This window comes from Bufo gargarizans, chromosome 4 (genome assembly GCF_014858855.1).
Source record: "Bufo gargarizans isolate SCDJY-AF-19 chromosome 4, ASM1485885v1, whole genome shotgun sequence".
In the NCBI taxonomy this organism is placed as follows: Eukaryota; Metazoa; Chordata; class Amphibia; order Anura; family Bufonidae; genus Bufo; species Bufo gargarizans.
Genome location: NC_058083.1, coordinates 271718137 through 271734226, shown reverse-complemented (window position 1 = coordinate 271734226; position 16090 = coordinate 271718137). Strand labels below are relative to the sequence as shown.

At 47.4% G+C, this 16090-nt stretch overlaps 1 protein-coding gene across 1 annotated transcript; it reads left to right on the top strand.

Moving 5' to 3' along the window:
• Positions 1-1544: 1544 nt before the first annotated feature.
• Positions 1545-15798, top strand: C4H11orf16 (chromosome 4 C11orf16 homolog). Its single transcript, XM_044292399.1, has 9 exons — positions 1545-1560; positions 2174-2328; positions 4971-5136; positions 9550-9778; positions 11068-11736; positions 13563-13732; positions 14608-14780; positions 14862-15111; positions 15393-15798. Exons 2-9 carry the CDS (start codon positions 2174-2176, stop codon positions 15507-15509), a joined length of 1929 nt encoding a protein of 642 aa, XP_044148334.1. The 5' UTR covers positions 1545-1560; the 3' UTR covers positions 15510-15798.
• Positions 15799-16090: the final 292 nt, after the last annotated feature.

Sequence of the window (16090 nt, the reverse complement as noted above, 5' to 3'; positions counted from 1 at the left end):
GGCTGAGGACTGTGAGCTCAGGGTACAGAGCCGGGCACACTACCGGACCTGGTACAGTACACACATACTACTACATCACTGCAGGACGTGGCTGAGGACTGTGAGCTCAGGGTACAGCGACAGGCACACTACCGGACCTGGTACAGTATACACATACTACTACATCACTGCAGGACGCGGCTGAGGACTGTGAGCTCAGGGTACAGAGCCGGGCACACTACCGGACCTGGTACAGTACACACATACTACTACATCACTGCAGGACGTGGCTGAGGACTGTGAGCTCAGGGTACAGAGCCGGGCACACTACCGGACCTGGTACAGTACACACATACTACTACATCACTGCAGGATGCGGCTGAGGACTGTGAGCTCAGGGTACAGAGCCGGGCACACTACCGGACCTGGTACAGTACACACATACTACTACATCACTGCAGGACGTGGCTGAGGACTGTGAGCTCAGGGTACAGCGACAGGCACACTACCGGACCTGGTACAGTATACACATACTACTACATCACTGCAGGACGCGGCTGAGGACTGTGAGCTCAGGGTACAGAGCCGGGCACACTACCGGACCTGGTACAGTACACACATACTACTACATCACTGCAGGACGCGGCTGAGGACTGTGAGCTCAGGGTACAGAGCCGGGCACACTACCGGACCTGGTACAGTACACACATACTACTACATCACTGCAGGACGCGGCTGAGGACTGTGAGCTCAGGGTACAGAGCCGGGCACACTACCGGACCTGGTACAGTATACACATACTACTACATCACTGCAGGACGTGGCTGAGGACTGTGAGCTCAGGGTACAGCGCCGAGCACACTACCGGACCTGGTACAGTATACACATACTACTACATCACTGCAGGACGCGGCTGAGGACTGTGAGCTCAGGGTACAGAGCCGGGCACACTACCGGACCTGGTACAGTATACACATACTACTACATCACTGGAGGACGCGGCTGAGGACTGTGAGCTCAGGGTACAGCACCGGGCACACTACCGGACCTGGTACAGTATACACTACTACATCACTGCAGGACGCGGCTGAGGACGGTGAGCTCAGGGTACAGAGCCGAGCACACTACCGGACCTGGTACAGTATACACATACTACTACATCACTGCAGGACGCGGCTGAGGACTGTGAGCTCAGGGTACAGAGCCGGGCACACTACCGGACCTGGTACAGTATACACATACTACTACATCACTGCAGGACGCGGCTGAGGACTGTGAGCTCAGGGTACAGCGCCGGGCACACTACCGGACCTGGTACAGTATACACATACTACTACATCACTGCAGGACGCGGCTGAGGACTGTGAGCTCAGGGTACAGAGCCGGGCACACTACCGGACCTGGTACAGTACACACATACTACTACATCACTGCAGGACGTGGCTGAGGACTGTGAGCTCAGGGTACAGCGACAGGCACACTACCGGACCTGGTACAGTATACACATACTACTACATCACTGCAGGACGCGGCTGAGGACTGTGAGCTCAGGGTACAGAGCCGGGCACACTACCGGACCTGGTACAGTACACACATACTACTACATCACTGCAGGACGTGGCTGAGGACTGTGAGCTCAGGGTACAGCGACAGGCACACTACCAGTCATTTTGTGACTTATGAATGGACAACATTCTTACTTTCCTTTGGTGGTCCGTTACAATGTATCAGTGTAGCCAATCACCATGCAGATGGCTTCTATCTGCACTGATACATTATAAAAAACTGCAGCTGTGTAACTAGGCAAGACAGGTTTTTAGTCTCTGAATATGAACACAAATGTTCCCACACACTGACAGCAAGCAGAGATAATATAATGCACAGGAACTTTGCCAAATAAGTACTTTCAGAAAGTAGGTAATGGGAACATTCACAATTCACATCTAGAGACCATTTACTGTCTGTTACAATGTATCAGTGTAGACTGTCTTTACAGCACACAGTAGCACATCTCCTTCCTGCCTGACCGTCTGTAACAATGTATCAGTCTGAATTCCAGAGATCAGGGGGCCACAAGTGGTAGAGAACTGAGAATGTCTGCTCTGTACCAGCTCCGTCCTCTCACCTGCCATAGTGATTGTCTGCTGTATTTGTATATGAAACCAGTACATTAACCCATTGTTCACCTGGACAGATGGATGCTTGCGTGCCCTCCCTGTGCCTGGAGCACAAATACTGCAGTGTGATGTCCCCCCTGTCTACACTCTCCTCCCACAGTCTACTTACACAGTGTGGCTGTACTGCTCCTGGACACCCATGTGTGACCACTCATCAAGCCATCCACAGCCGGTAAACCTCATCCGCCAGTCATAACGGGGGAGATGGAAGAAATATAGTCATCATATTCCTGTACATAGGAGGCAGTACTATAGCAGTTATATTCCTGTACATAGGAGCAGTATTATAGTAGTTATATTCCTGTACATAGGAGCAGTATTATAGTAGTTATATTCCTGTACATAGGAGCAGTATTATAGTAGTTATATTCCTGTACATAGGAGCAGTATTATAGTAGTTATATTCTTGTACATAGGAGCAGTATTATAGTAGTTATATTCTTGTACATAGGAGCAGTATTATAGTAGTTATATTCCTGTACATAGGAGCAGTATTATAGCAGTTATATTCCTGTACATAGGAGCAGTAGTATAGTAGTTATATTCCTGTACATAGGAGCAGTATTATAGTAGTTATATTCCTGTACATAGGAGGCAGTATTATAGTAGTTATATTCCTGTACATAGGAGGCAGTATTATAGTAGTTATATTCCTGTACATAGGAGCAGTATTATAGTAGTTATATTCTTGTACATAGGAGGCAGTAATATAGTAGTTATATTCCTGTACATAGGAGCAGTATTATAGTAGTTATATTCCTGTACATAGGAGCAGTATTATAGTAGTTATATTCCTGTACATAGGAGCAGTATTATAGTAGTTATATTCCTGTACATAGGAGGCAGTATTATAGTAGTTATATTCCTGTACATAGGAGGCAGTATTATAGTAGTTATATTCCTGTACATAGGAGGCAGTATTATAGCAGTTATATTCTTGTACATAGGAGGCGGTATTATAGTAGTTATATTCTTGTACATAGGAGGCAGTATTATAGTAGTTATATTCTTGTACATAGGAGCAGTATTACAGTAGTTATATTCTTGTACATAGGAGGCAGTATTATAGTAGTTATATTCTTGTACATAGGAGGCAGTATTATAGCAGTTATATTCTTGTACATAGGAGCAGTATTATAGTAGTTATATTCTTGTACATAGGAGGCAGTATTATAGTAGTTATATTCCTGTATATAGGAGCAGTATTATAGTAGTTATATTATTGTACATAGGAGCAGTATTATAGCAGTTATATTCTTGTACATAGGAGCAGTATTATAGTAGTTATATTCTTGTACATAGGAGGCAGTATTATAGTAGTTATATTCTTGTACATAGGAGGCAGTATTATAGCAGTTATATTCTTGTACATAGGAGCAGTATTATAGTAGTTATATTCTTGTACATAGAAGGTAGTATTATAGTAGTTATATTCCTGTACATAGGAGCAGTATTATAGTAGTTACATTCTTGTACATAGGAGGCAGTATTATAGTAGTTACATTCTTGTACATAGGAGGCAGTATTATAGTAGTTATATTCCTGTACATAGGATCAGTATTATAGTAGTTATATTCTTGTACATAGGAGGCAGTATTATAGTAGTTATATTCCTGTACATAGGATCAGTATTATAGTAGTTATATTCTTGTACATAGGAGGCGGTATTATAGTAGTTATATTCTTGTACATAGGAGCAGTATTATAGTAGTTATATTCTTGTACATAGGATCAGTATTATAGTAGTTATATTCTTGTACATAGGAGGCGTTTATAGTAGTTATATTCTTGTACATAGGAGCAGTATTATAGTAGTTATATTCTTGTACTAGGTATGCAGTATTATAGTAGTTATATTCTTGGACATAGGAGCAGTATTATAGTAGATATATTCCTGTACATAGGAGCAGTATTATAGTAGTTATATTCTTGTACATAGGAGGCAGTATTATAGTAGATATATTCCTGTACATAGGAGCGGTATTATAGTAGTTATAGTCTTGTACATAGGAGCAGTATTATAGCAGTTATATTCCTGTACATAGGAGCAGTATTATAGTAGTTACATTCTTGTACATAGGAGCAGTATTATAGTAGTTATATTCTTGTACATAGAAGGTAGTATTATAGTAGTTATATTCCTGTACATAGGATCAGTATTATAGTAGTTATATTCTTGTACATAGGAGGCGGTATTATAGTAGTTATATTCTTGTACATAGGAGCAGTATTATAGTAGATATATTCCTGTACATAGAAGCAGTATTATAGTAGTTATATTCTTGTACATAGGAGGCGGTATTATAGTAGTATATTCTTGTACATAGGAGGCAGTATTATAGTAATTATATTCCTGTACATAGAAGCAGTATTATAGTAGTTATATACTTGTACATAGGAGGCAGTATTATAGTAGTATATTCCTGTACATAGAAGCAGTATTATAGTAGTTATATTCCTGTACATAGGAGCAGTATTATAGTAGTTATATTCCTGTACATAGGAGCAGTATTATAGTAGTTATATTCCTGTACATAGGAGGCAGTATTATAGTAGTATATTCTTGTACATAGGAGGCAGTATTATAGCAGTTATATTCCTGTACATAGAAGCAGTATTATAGTAGTTATATTCTTGTACATAGGAGCAGTATTATAGTAGTTATATTCTTGTACATAGGTGCAGTATTATAGTAGTTATATTCTTGCACATAGGGGATAGTATTATTGTAGGTTTCTCACGGTTGGTCTGGTTATATTTTGCTCTGCGTCTTCTAGTAGATAATTGATTTATTTTTCCTTTTGCTATTTACAGCCGATGTTCACTAACCAGCCCCTATCCTCATTACACTAGTGTGACTTGTAGAAAGATGACCGTCTCCCCCACATTTTCATGTCTAACTTCAATAATTAAGCGAGAAACTGTACTGGCCCGAAGAGACCCGGATGGATTCTACTATCTCGGTGTGGTGATACAAGAGGTAAGCTCTATGTGGCTGTGTATTTTTCACTGTGCACTATGTGACGCTGATAGCAGAGTCCACCGGTATGCGTGGAGTATTCACTAAGCTGCTCCTCCGACATATAATAACATATAATAACTGTAACGGATCTCCTGGCAACCTGACCTCTGTTGATGGATGATCCTAGTGCTTCCCGAGGGCTCCAAGCACTCCACTCGACTCCGTAACCACCACAGGAACCAGGAACAGCTCTTAGAAGAGCTAGTAGTTCTAGCCAGGGGAGTATAGTAAATCTTCAGCATATAGCAATCCCCAGTGTTGATCAGTTACCCAAACACCAGCCTCAACATGATAAAGGGTAAAACAGGAACTACCTTTATTGAACACACCAGCATTGACTTATATACACATTTTCAAGGGAACCACCCCCGTGGACCTGGTTGGGAACTGAGGACATGACTCAGCAGCCAATCCTTTACAGCTTTACAGTTTAAAGGGCTTCTGTCACCCCACTAAACATTTTATTTTATTTTATTTTTTCTTATAATCCCTATACTGCGATTTATGCCTATATAATCGAATTAATCATTTTGGTCCAGTAGCTTGTGTTAAAAACGTGCTTTTAAAATATTCAAAATACCTTGCTACCAGCAAGTAGGGCGGCTACTTGCTGGTAGCAGCCGCATCCTCCGATCCTAAAGACGCCCCCTCCTCATGTTGATTGACAGGGCCAGGGAACGGGATCATTCTCTGCTGGCCCTGTTTGCATTCAAAATCTCGCGCCTGCGCCGTACCTGTCTTCAATCGGTGCAGGCGCACTGAGAGCCGGCCACTCCATCCTCAATTCGCCTGCGCCGGGTGTAGATGTGACGTCATCGGCGCAGGCGCATTAAGGCTGGAGCGGCCGAGCGAGTGGCCGCATCTCAGTGCGCCTGCGCCGTAACTGTATTCAGTCGGCTCAGGCGCACTTTAGAGGTGGCCGCTCGCTCGGCCGCTCCATCCTCAATGCGCCTGCGCTGATGATGTCACATCTATACCCGGCGCAGGCGCATTGAGGATGGAGCGGCCGAGCGAGATCTTGATAGCAGACAGGGCCAGCAGAGGACGATCCCGTTCCCTGGCCCTGTCAATCAACATGAGGAGGGGGCGTCTTTAGGATCGGAGGATGCGGCTGCTACCAGCAAGTAGCCGCCCTACCTGCTGGTAGCAAGGTAATTTGCATATTTTAAAAGCACGTTTTTAACACAATCTACTGGACCAAAATGATTAATTAGATTATGTAGGCATAAATCGCAGTATAGGGATTATAAGTAAACAAAAAAAAAAAAAGAAAAACTGTTTAGTGGGGTGACAGAAGCCCTTTAAACACAAAAACTAACCCTATTCAACAAACACAATGGCATTGTCTGTGATGCAATTAAAAAACACAATGGCATTGTCTCTGATGCAATTAACAAACACAATGGCATTGCCTTTGACACAATCAACAATGAACAACATGCAAACAGACATCTTCACCCCCTCCATAATGAATGAATAGGGAGAGAGGAGACACATGTGATGGGATTATCTCCTGAGTGTATCATAGGGTGATCCACTCATCTAGGAGTCGGCTGCTCTTATAATCAGCTATCTTAATCCCATCCCTAACACAATCAGTGGGAGTCTCAGTGCAGAGTTAACCCTTTTTGTGTTGCTGAATCCACACCATGCACCTTTAATGGGCAATAGGAAATATGTCCACACATAAGTCAGGGTTCATAGTTCCTTGTAACCCCAAAAGGTCTGAGGGGGTCTCCATAGTTCTGGGTCCATAGTCCGTAGAAAGGAGGCTGGCCCTCAGGCTTCTACAGCAGCCCCAGTGACAGTTCAGTCCGTCACATTTCTCCCCTCCCAACAGTAAACTAACCAGGTACCTGACCTCCTGTCGGTTGGTGCCTGAGTTAGTCGAGTAGCCCACCCATAAACAAACACTGGTCCTGTTGAACTCTGGGTACTGGCTCTGTTCTGTATGTCCCCAGCTGTTGAGTGGGCATCTGCTACTCCTTGCTTCATTGTTGTTCTCTAGTTTGGAGCTGTGGGTACTTGGTGGGCAGAGGCCAACTGCCCTCTGCCCAGATGCCAGCTCTTCCGTTGGGGTAGCCTGTGGGGAGTCAGCCTCTGGACAAGAGGATAGGGGAGGGCAGAGGCCAACTGTGCTGTTCCCAGATGCCAGATCTTCCACTAGGGTAGCTTGTGGGGAGTCAGCATCTGGACAAGAGGATAGGGGAGGGACAAGGCCAACTGCGTGCTGCCCAGATGCCAGCTCTTCCGCTGGGATGGGGTCAGGCAATCCTACCCCCAGGACATTCTTGTGGATCGGCTGTGGAAAGCAGAGATTGCTTAAATCCTCCTCCTGGCATTTCTGCAGGGTGGGTGGGGGATCTGTACCGGCTGTCCAGCATCCCTGTAGGTCTGGTGCAGAGACCGCGGTCCCATCTGCGTCATCGGAGTTATGGGTGCTGTCCCTCTGCGGTTGGAGAGAGAGACCGATTGTCTCCTCTCCCTTCAAGGTACACTGCCGCTGGGGAGCAGGACCGACTGTCCCTACTCCCTAAAACTCTGGCTGCCGTTGGGGATCTCGGACGACAGCCCAGCATCCCTGTAGGGCCGGTGGAGAGATCTTGGTCCCATCTCCACCTGCCATATGGGGTTCTCCCCAGGACCAGTCTATGAGGTTCTTCTACCTTCGTAGCTGGTACTGAAGCAGGGGATACTTCAGTCGGGTCTTCCCAGCTATAGGTCTGGGACTGCCACCCAGCTCTCCGGCAGTGTATATTGGGGCCGAATTGAGCTGAGGAAGTATTGGTAATCCTGCTCCAGCTCCCACTCCATTGTCACTAGAGATGACAGGTCTTGTCTCACCTCTCTCACTGTAGCCCAATCATGCATAGCCTCCCTGTGGTCATAGATATCCCAGAACAGGGACTCTCCAGCATCTCCGAACTCCGGTTCTGCGAAGGACTCAAACAACAGGCCAGGGCCATCATAATCCTCACCCTCGGGTCTGTCGTGCTCAGCCATCCAGGGGGAGTGCCAAATCACATACCACCAGAGTGCCTAGTAGGCGTCGTCTAGCCAAAGCTCCTTCCATACCAGGCTCTCGAGTTCTGTCACCCACTCATCCAGGGGCTGCTCTCCCAGAAGGGGCATTCGCAGGGCCACTTGCATCCGCAACTGCTGCCCCTCACTGGGGAGACTCTCGCCCCGCCGACGCTGTACATCTACCAGGGCCTCGTGCCAGACGCCTTTCTGGACTGCATCCCTCCAGTCCATGTAATCCTTCTCATCGTAGTGAAACGCTGTCCGAAGACTAGACGATTCCATCCTGCTGTAGCCAGGGGTGCTGTACGAATACTAGCGTTGCCCTCAATATGCTCCACGAACGAGTTGCTTCTCCTCGCACTAGGACGCCATCCCACTGCTGCCACCACTGTAACGGATCTCCTGGCACCCCGACTGGGTACTTCTGTTGATGGATGCTCCTAGTGCTTCCCGAGGGCTCCAAGCACTCCACTCAACACTGTAACCACCACAGGAACCAGGAACAGCTCTTACAAGAGCTAGTAGTTATAGCCAGGAGAGTATAGCAAATCTTCAGCGTATAGCAATCCCCGTGTCGGTCAGTTACCCAAACACCAGCCTCAACATGATGAAGGGTAAAACAGGAACTCTTTATTGAACACATAAGCATTGACTTATATACACATTTTCCAACAAGGGTACCACCCCTGTGGACCTGGTTGGGAACTGAGGACATGACATAGCAGCCAATCCTTTACAGCTTCACAGTTTAAACACAAAAACTAACCCTATTCAATAAACACAATGGCATTGTCTGTGATGCAATTAACAAACACAATGGCATTGTCTGTGACACACTCAATAACAGAATAGGCATTGTCTTTGACGCAATCAACAATGAACAACATGCAAACAGACATCTTCACCCCCTCCATCATGAATGAATAGGGAGAGAGGAGACACATGTGATGGGATTATCTCCCGAGTGTATCATAGGGTGATCCACTCATCTAAGAGTCGGCTGCTCTTATAATCAGCTATCTTAATCCCATCACTAACACAATCAGTGGGAGTCTCAGTGCAGAGTTAACCCTTTTTGTGTTGCTGAATCCACACCATGCACCTTTAATGGGCAATAGGAAATATGTGGCATATCAATTCCACACATAAATCAGGGTTCATAGTTCCTTGTAACCCCAAAAGGTCTAAAGGGGGTCTCAATAGTTCTGGGTCCATAGTCCGTAGGAAGGAGGCTGGCCCTCAGGCTTCTACAGCAGCCCCAGTGACGGTTCAGTCTGTCACAATAACATATAAAAACTCAGCGATATGTTAGTATCTTATTAATTTCTCATGCACTTCTCACAACAGGAAGAACCTGGAGCGTTCCTAATCAAATTTACCAAACCGTGTGTGGATGGAGAGCGTTTCCCCGCCATTCTCCAGAAAACAAGTGTGTGTGACATCATCCAGCATGAGGAGGCGCTGAGACACTGCATTATGCCAGGGGACAACGTCTTAGCTCCCTGGGAACCGCAGCTGATCAGATATGGACCAGGGACGGTCATTCTGGGCTTGGAGACGAGGGACCCCCTGAGAGGTACTAAGCCTCATTCTCACAGTCCCTTCTCATGCAAACCGCATCCGGTGTCACTTATTTTATATTTTCCAAGAAGAATGCAGCCATGTATTTCTAACATTAGACAACGGCAGATTTATTTTAGAAATTTCAGCGACTGTATCATTAATCTAAATTGAGTTTTCAGAAATACTTGCAAGTGTTAACTCACCGGTTGGTTCTTCCAAAATTCAGTTCAGGTGCAGTAAGTTTCTGCCATGTGTGAATATAACTTTCTATCAGTCTTAAGCCTCATGCACACGTCTGTACAGTACAGCAGCGGTGGCACGAAGCGCACGGAGTCATAGCAACCAAAGACGCTGCGCGCTCCTGCACTCAGCAGGAATCCAGGCCGGTATCTCATGGTCCGTGTTCCACGGACGTGTGCATGAGGCATTAGACTTTGTTCACATCTCCGTTCCAGCATATAGCAGCCTGCTGGATCCCCACTGACTGCAATGAGGTCTGGCAGTGATCCAGACGATTTCCGGCATAAATGCTGGGTTTCGGACAAACAAAAACTGCTGCATGCAACGTTTTTTTGTCCGGCCAACAGCTGGTGTTTGCTCTGGATCAGGCAGCCAGATTTTCGAAATGGAGATGAGAACGCAGCCTTACACAATGGTCACTGATTGCAAGAATGAGAAGCACTCCAGTGCAGCGTCCCTTCGCTCTGGCTTACTCAGAAAGTCAGGAATTCTGTGACTTTATTGTATAGTTTGCATTTTACTTTTCTCACCGCTGTGACGATCTCTGCTTTCTGTCAGTGAATGGAGACATTCTTGCTTACATTCCCAAACAGTCTTAAAAGACATCTGACAGTGTAGACAATCCTCTGCGAGTTGGACTGCTGACTGAGACATTGTAACAAAGTATCCGAAGAGGAGTGAGATTTTAGTTGACAGAGGATTGTCTGCACTCATACATTGTGCCGTACCTTCAGCTGTGCGAGTCCAGGGCGCGCTCTTGAAGTACTGGATGTTATGAATGTCACCTTTTTATGTACAAAAGCAGGGATCTTGAAAATGGCGAGGAATGCTCTTCCTTTTTGCTTAGTGGGAATGTGGACGTGGTTAGCCATGTAAATTAGGCGCGCGCCAGATTTATCAAATGCAACTTTTTTTTTAAAGTCACAAAAATGTCCAAACGTTGAAGTTACATATGTAGACAAAGGTCTCATGTTTAAAGATGTGCCACATTTATCAATCCTGAGCTCCCTGTTGCACCCCATATACAATAGTGTACAGATAATATTTTTTTTTTTCCTGCAGCCACCGAGGATCAGGAGCTGATGATCAGTTTTTGGAATGGCAAAAAATCAACAGTCCCGCTCCGGTTGGCCGTGTGGATCTCGCCAACGGTTTACCACAGGATTGTAGACGCCCTTCACCGTCCAATCGGCAGCCGTTTGTCCACCCAGGACACAGCACAGAGCAGCACAACGTATGTCATCAGTGACCGCTGCGCCGCAGTGCCGATCCCTGTGTGCTCCGCCGACCACTTCCACAAACACAGATGGAACCATTATCACAGCGTCCACCCACATCTCCCCCACTGTCCCTGCTGCTGCTTCCCCACCCGCTCCGGATGTAACTGCTGCCATGACTCCAAATGTCAGGACTGGTGGTCCCTGTCACCCAGGACCACCGTCTACGTCCAGGGGAAGAAGGAGCTGGGCAATGCAGAATTATACTCAGCCAGGAAGATGAAACCAGACAGCCGCAGGCAGAGTGAACATCACTTCTCCTCCTCCTCATCGTCTGAGTCTTTGGATGATGAGAGTGATGATGAGACAAGTCTTACCCCGCAGAGTACAATGGTGGACAGCGGCGTGAACACGGACTCCAGTCTGTGGGAGAAGCCAAGACTGGACATTAGTGACCGCCCTGAATGGAAATATTGGAAGAGGAGCCAACCAGAGCCCTTCCACCGAAAGCCAGGTGAGAACAAACAGAGACGCGGCGCTCAACGAAATCCTGGTGCTTGGAATACCAAAAATCCCATCAGGCCAACAGAGCAGGAGTTCAGCGTGGGCTTGATGGACTGTTGTCTTTTTCCAACTTTAACAACTCTGGGGGGTCATTTAGCAAACTGGTGTTAAGTAGAACTGGCCTAGTCGCCCATAGCAACCAATCAGATTCCTCCTCTCATTTTCCAAAGTAGCTGTCCATGCATTCAGCAGGGTAAAGCCCCATTCACATGCAGCAGAATCCGGCCAGTAATCTTCATGCAGATCTGAGGCGCAACCTCTGCAGAAATCCAATGCCTGGACCGGATCCCAATGTGTGAACACACCCTTAGGGTCCATTCACACGGCCGCAATTCTGTTCCACATTTTGCTGAACGGAATTGCAGACCCATTCATTTCTATGGGGCCGCAAGATGTGCTACCCGGATCTGGAATTGCGGATCCACACTTCCGGGTCCGCAATTCCGTTCCTGAAAAAAATAGAACATGTCCTATTCTTGTCCGCAATTGCGGACAAGATTAGGCATTTTCTATTAAGTGGCGGCGAAGTGCGGTCCCGTACTCACCACCGATTGTCTGCTACAATGAAATCCAGTATGATACGTTTTACCTGCACTGATGACATTGTAACAAAATATCAGCAGAGAGGTCTGTGCTGCTTAGACACTAATGGGGTCATTCATCAAACTGATGTAAAGTAGAACGAGTCGCCCATAGCAACCAATCAGATTCCACCTTCAATTTAGTACAGTGGAAAATGAAAGTAGGAATCTGATTTGTTGCTATGGGCGACTGAGCCCGTTCTCCTTTACACCAGTTTGATAAATGACCCCATAAGTTAACACGTCTGGACTGATACATTGTTACATGCCCTCAGCTGTGTGAAAAGGATCTGCTCTGTTTTCCAGTTGTAAATAAAGATTCCATTCCCTGACAAAGCAGAGATCTTAAAAAAGGGGATGAATCAGGATCCAATGCCTCCAATGATTATATTTTGGCGGAGACATATAATGATTATGTGGTCTTCAAGGCTATGGACACCTTTTGGGGTATTTTTTTTTAAATAATTGCATTATACTCATTCTGAGCTAAAATCATCTTTTCCTTTTTCTGTATGGAGCTCAGATGCTCTATGAGCAGCCTCTGATTTTCTGCGTTTTCCGTCATCTGAGGAGCTGACGGACTCCTTATCTCTGCTCTCTGACATTATAGACACCCATTATCGCTCAGCCCTCATCTCACTGATAAGAATGTGGTAAATAAGTGTTTTTGACTCTTCGGCTGCTTTCACACTAGTGGCAGCCTGCTGGATCCGTGCTGCTAGAAATCCGCTCCAGCCCTTTCACTATAATGGTGGCGAGCCAGAGGTCTAGCCGCAGCACGGCCAACATGCCGAGACCATTATAGTGAATGGGGCCAGAGCGGACTTCCGGCGGCACACGTGCACTAGCGGCCGCTAATGTGAAAGTAGCCTTAGTAATTTAGGGATCAGGTTTATCAGATGACGGCACAAAGTTAAAGCACCAGTCACACAGCTAGACAGTTAACCCCTTGTGACAGAACAGCTCAATATTTTTACTGAAGGCCAATTGAAAACATGATTTTTATCCAAAAATGAGTAAAAGGCAATCAAACAAAAATTGCCTGTGAAGGTGTTCATAGCGGTATCTGCATGACCGAGCCTAATGATGCTTGTGATGGGACCCTCGGGGGGTTGGTCACGGTGCCTCCAGTACATTGTGAACAAGGCCGAAGGGCGTCTTGTATCTGACACAGAAATAATTCTACATCTTACAGGAATAATCAAATCAGAGAATAAATTGACGTCAGATCTGAGGGCCGCGCTTTCTGATACGGTCGGGTCATCCAACCAAAGCTCCTTATTTGAAACCATTTTAGAATCACCGGTCAGACGCTTAACCATGAAAGATGTTCTGGTTCATACGGATTTTAACCCTTCCCAAAAAGTAAGTAATCAGGAGTATTACTGTATATTGTATACTAGTGCAGAGGTCGCCATAACACCTGTAGAAGCGTCATAGACGCCTGTGCAGGACATTTAACTCCCTGAAAACAGTCTAAGACGAAGCAATATGCCTTAGACTTTTCCGTGCCATTCATCAGTGCAGGACGCGCTGTGACTGGCGCAGCGATACTGCCAGTGCCTGAAATAATGTTTGGCGGGCTGCCGGAGCGATACAGGGCCCTACAGCAGGGGAAGCCGGCGGGAGCTGTAAGGAGGAGGGGCCGGCTGTAGTAAAGAGAGTGGGGGCGCTGTGCCTGAGAACCCCGACAAACATGGAGGCAGTGGAACTGAATACTACTAGAGATCAAGGGTGACGTGCAGAACAAGGTGACAGCAGCAGCAGGGTGCCCCGTCTGTGGTGCAGGGTGCCCCGTCTGTGGTGCAGGGTGCCCCGTCTGTGGTGCAGGGTGCCCCGTCTGTGGTGCAGGGTGCCCCGTCTGTGGTGCAGGGTGCCCCGTCTGTGGTGCAGGGTGCCCCGTCTGTGGTGCAGGGTGCCCCGTATGTGGTGCAGGGTGCCCCGTCTGTGGTGCAGGGTGCCCCGTCTGTGGTGCAGGGTGCCACGTATGTGGTGCAGGGTGCGACGTCTGTGGTGCAGGGTGCGACGTCTGTGGTGCAGGGTGCGACGTCTGTGGTGCAGGGTGCCCCGTCTGTGGTGCAGGGTGCCCCGTCTGTGTGCCGCCTATCCATTCACTAGAGATCAGTGGTGACATCACTGAGAATGCAGCCTATACATCACTAGAGATCAGCGGTGACATCACTGAGAATGCCGCCTATCCATCACTGCTCTTCATTACGTCTACTATCCATTCTTTACAGGAACAATCGCCCCCCGCGGGTGAACGTCTAGGGGAGTCAGACGCCATTACACTACAGGAGAAGCAGGAGAAGCAGAAACGTCAACACAAGAAGAAAATGAAACATCTGGAATGGGAGCAAAAGAGGGAAGATGAGGCCGGCCAGAAATCCAGTGACCAGCAGGAGGCGCACAGGTGCCTGACACCCAGGTCATCTACACCTGAGACCTCCAGACACGGCTAGGACCATAACGTTGTCTTCTATATCCACCTTAGGCTGAAGACCCTTCGCCATCTACAGAACGAGGAGCAGAAGCTGAAGGACAAACAAGCCCGAAATGTGACCAGTATGAAGGCCAAGATGGCTGCACATGAGGAGCGCAGCGAGCGCCACCAAACCTTAGCTACTGAGGATAAGAAGAAGGAAGAGCACAGGCTGGGCCACCTGAGGAAGGTCCGGGAGAGGATTGACCAGAAGGAATTCGAGAAGTGTGTGATCAATGAGCAGCGAGAAAGGAATCACATGGTTAGTGTGCGCGCTCTGCGAGCAGGACTGGATCACAAAGGGTGTCTACATTCACTGACAGCAGGCAGAGATCCTTGACGAGGAAACCAAACAAAGCTCCCTGCTGGTTCAGTGTCTGCGGTAGGGCACAGGTAATCGTATTGTCTATTATATGACAGTAGAAGAACAGTATAATCTACATTTCCAGTAACCCTATATGTCAACGGCAGAATGGCGCAGACGGCGGGGTGTGTGCAGTGACGCCGCGCGTCTCACCTTCAGTCACTACTTTATCTTCACAGGAGGAGCAGAGCCGAAGACTTCAGGATCATTACAAAGAAGTGGCTGAAAGAGTCCTCCAAGCCGAGCAACGAGGAGGGCGAAGCGGACGCCGCAGAGAGCAGCTTATGGAGGCGTAGAGGCCGCATAGAGGGGGTCAGAGGGAGTCATAGACGGGGGCATGAAGTCATAGACGGGGGCATGGAGTCATAGAGGGCAGTATAGAGGGAGTCATAGAGGAGGAGTCATAGAGGGCAGTATAGAGGGAGTCATAGAGGGGGTCAGAGGGAGTCATTTAGGGGGTCAGAGGAAGTCATAGAGGGGGGCATGGAGTCATAGAGGGCGGTATAGAGGGCAGTATAGAGGGAGTCATAGAGGAGGAGTCATAGAGGGCAGTATAGAGGGAGTCATAGAGGGGGATAGAGGGGGTCAGAGGGAGTCATAGAGGGGGTCAGAGGGATTCATAGAGGGCAGTATAGAGGGAGTCATAGAGGGGGTCAGAGGGATTCATAGAGGGGGTCAGAGAGGGGGTATGGAGTCAAAGAGGGGGGCATGGAGTCATAGAGGGGGGCATGGAGTCATAGAGGGGGGCATGGAGTCATAGAGGGGGGCATGGAGTCATAGAGGGGGGCATGGAGTCATAGAGTGAGTCATAGAGGGGGTCAGAGGGAGTCATAGAGGGGGCATGGAGTCAAAGAGCGCGGTATAGAGGGAGTCATAG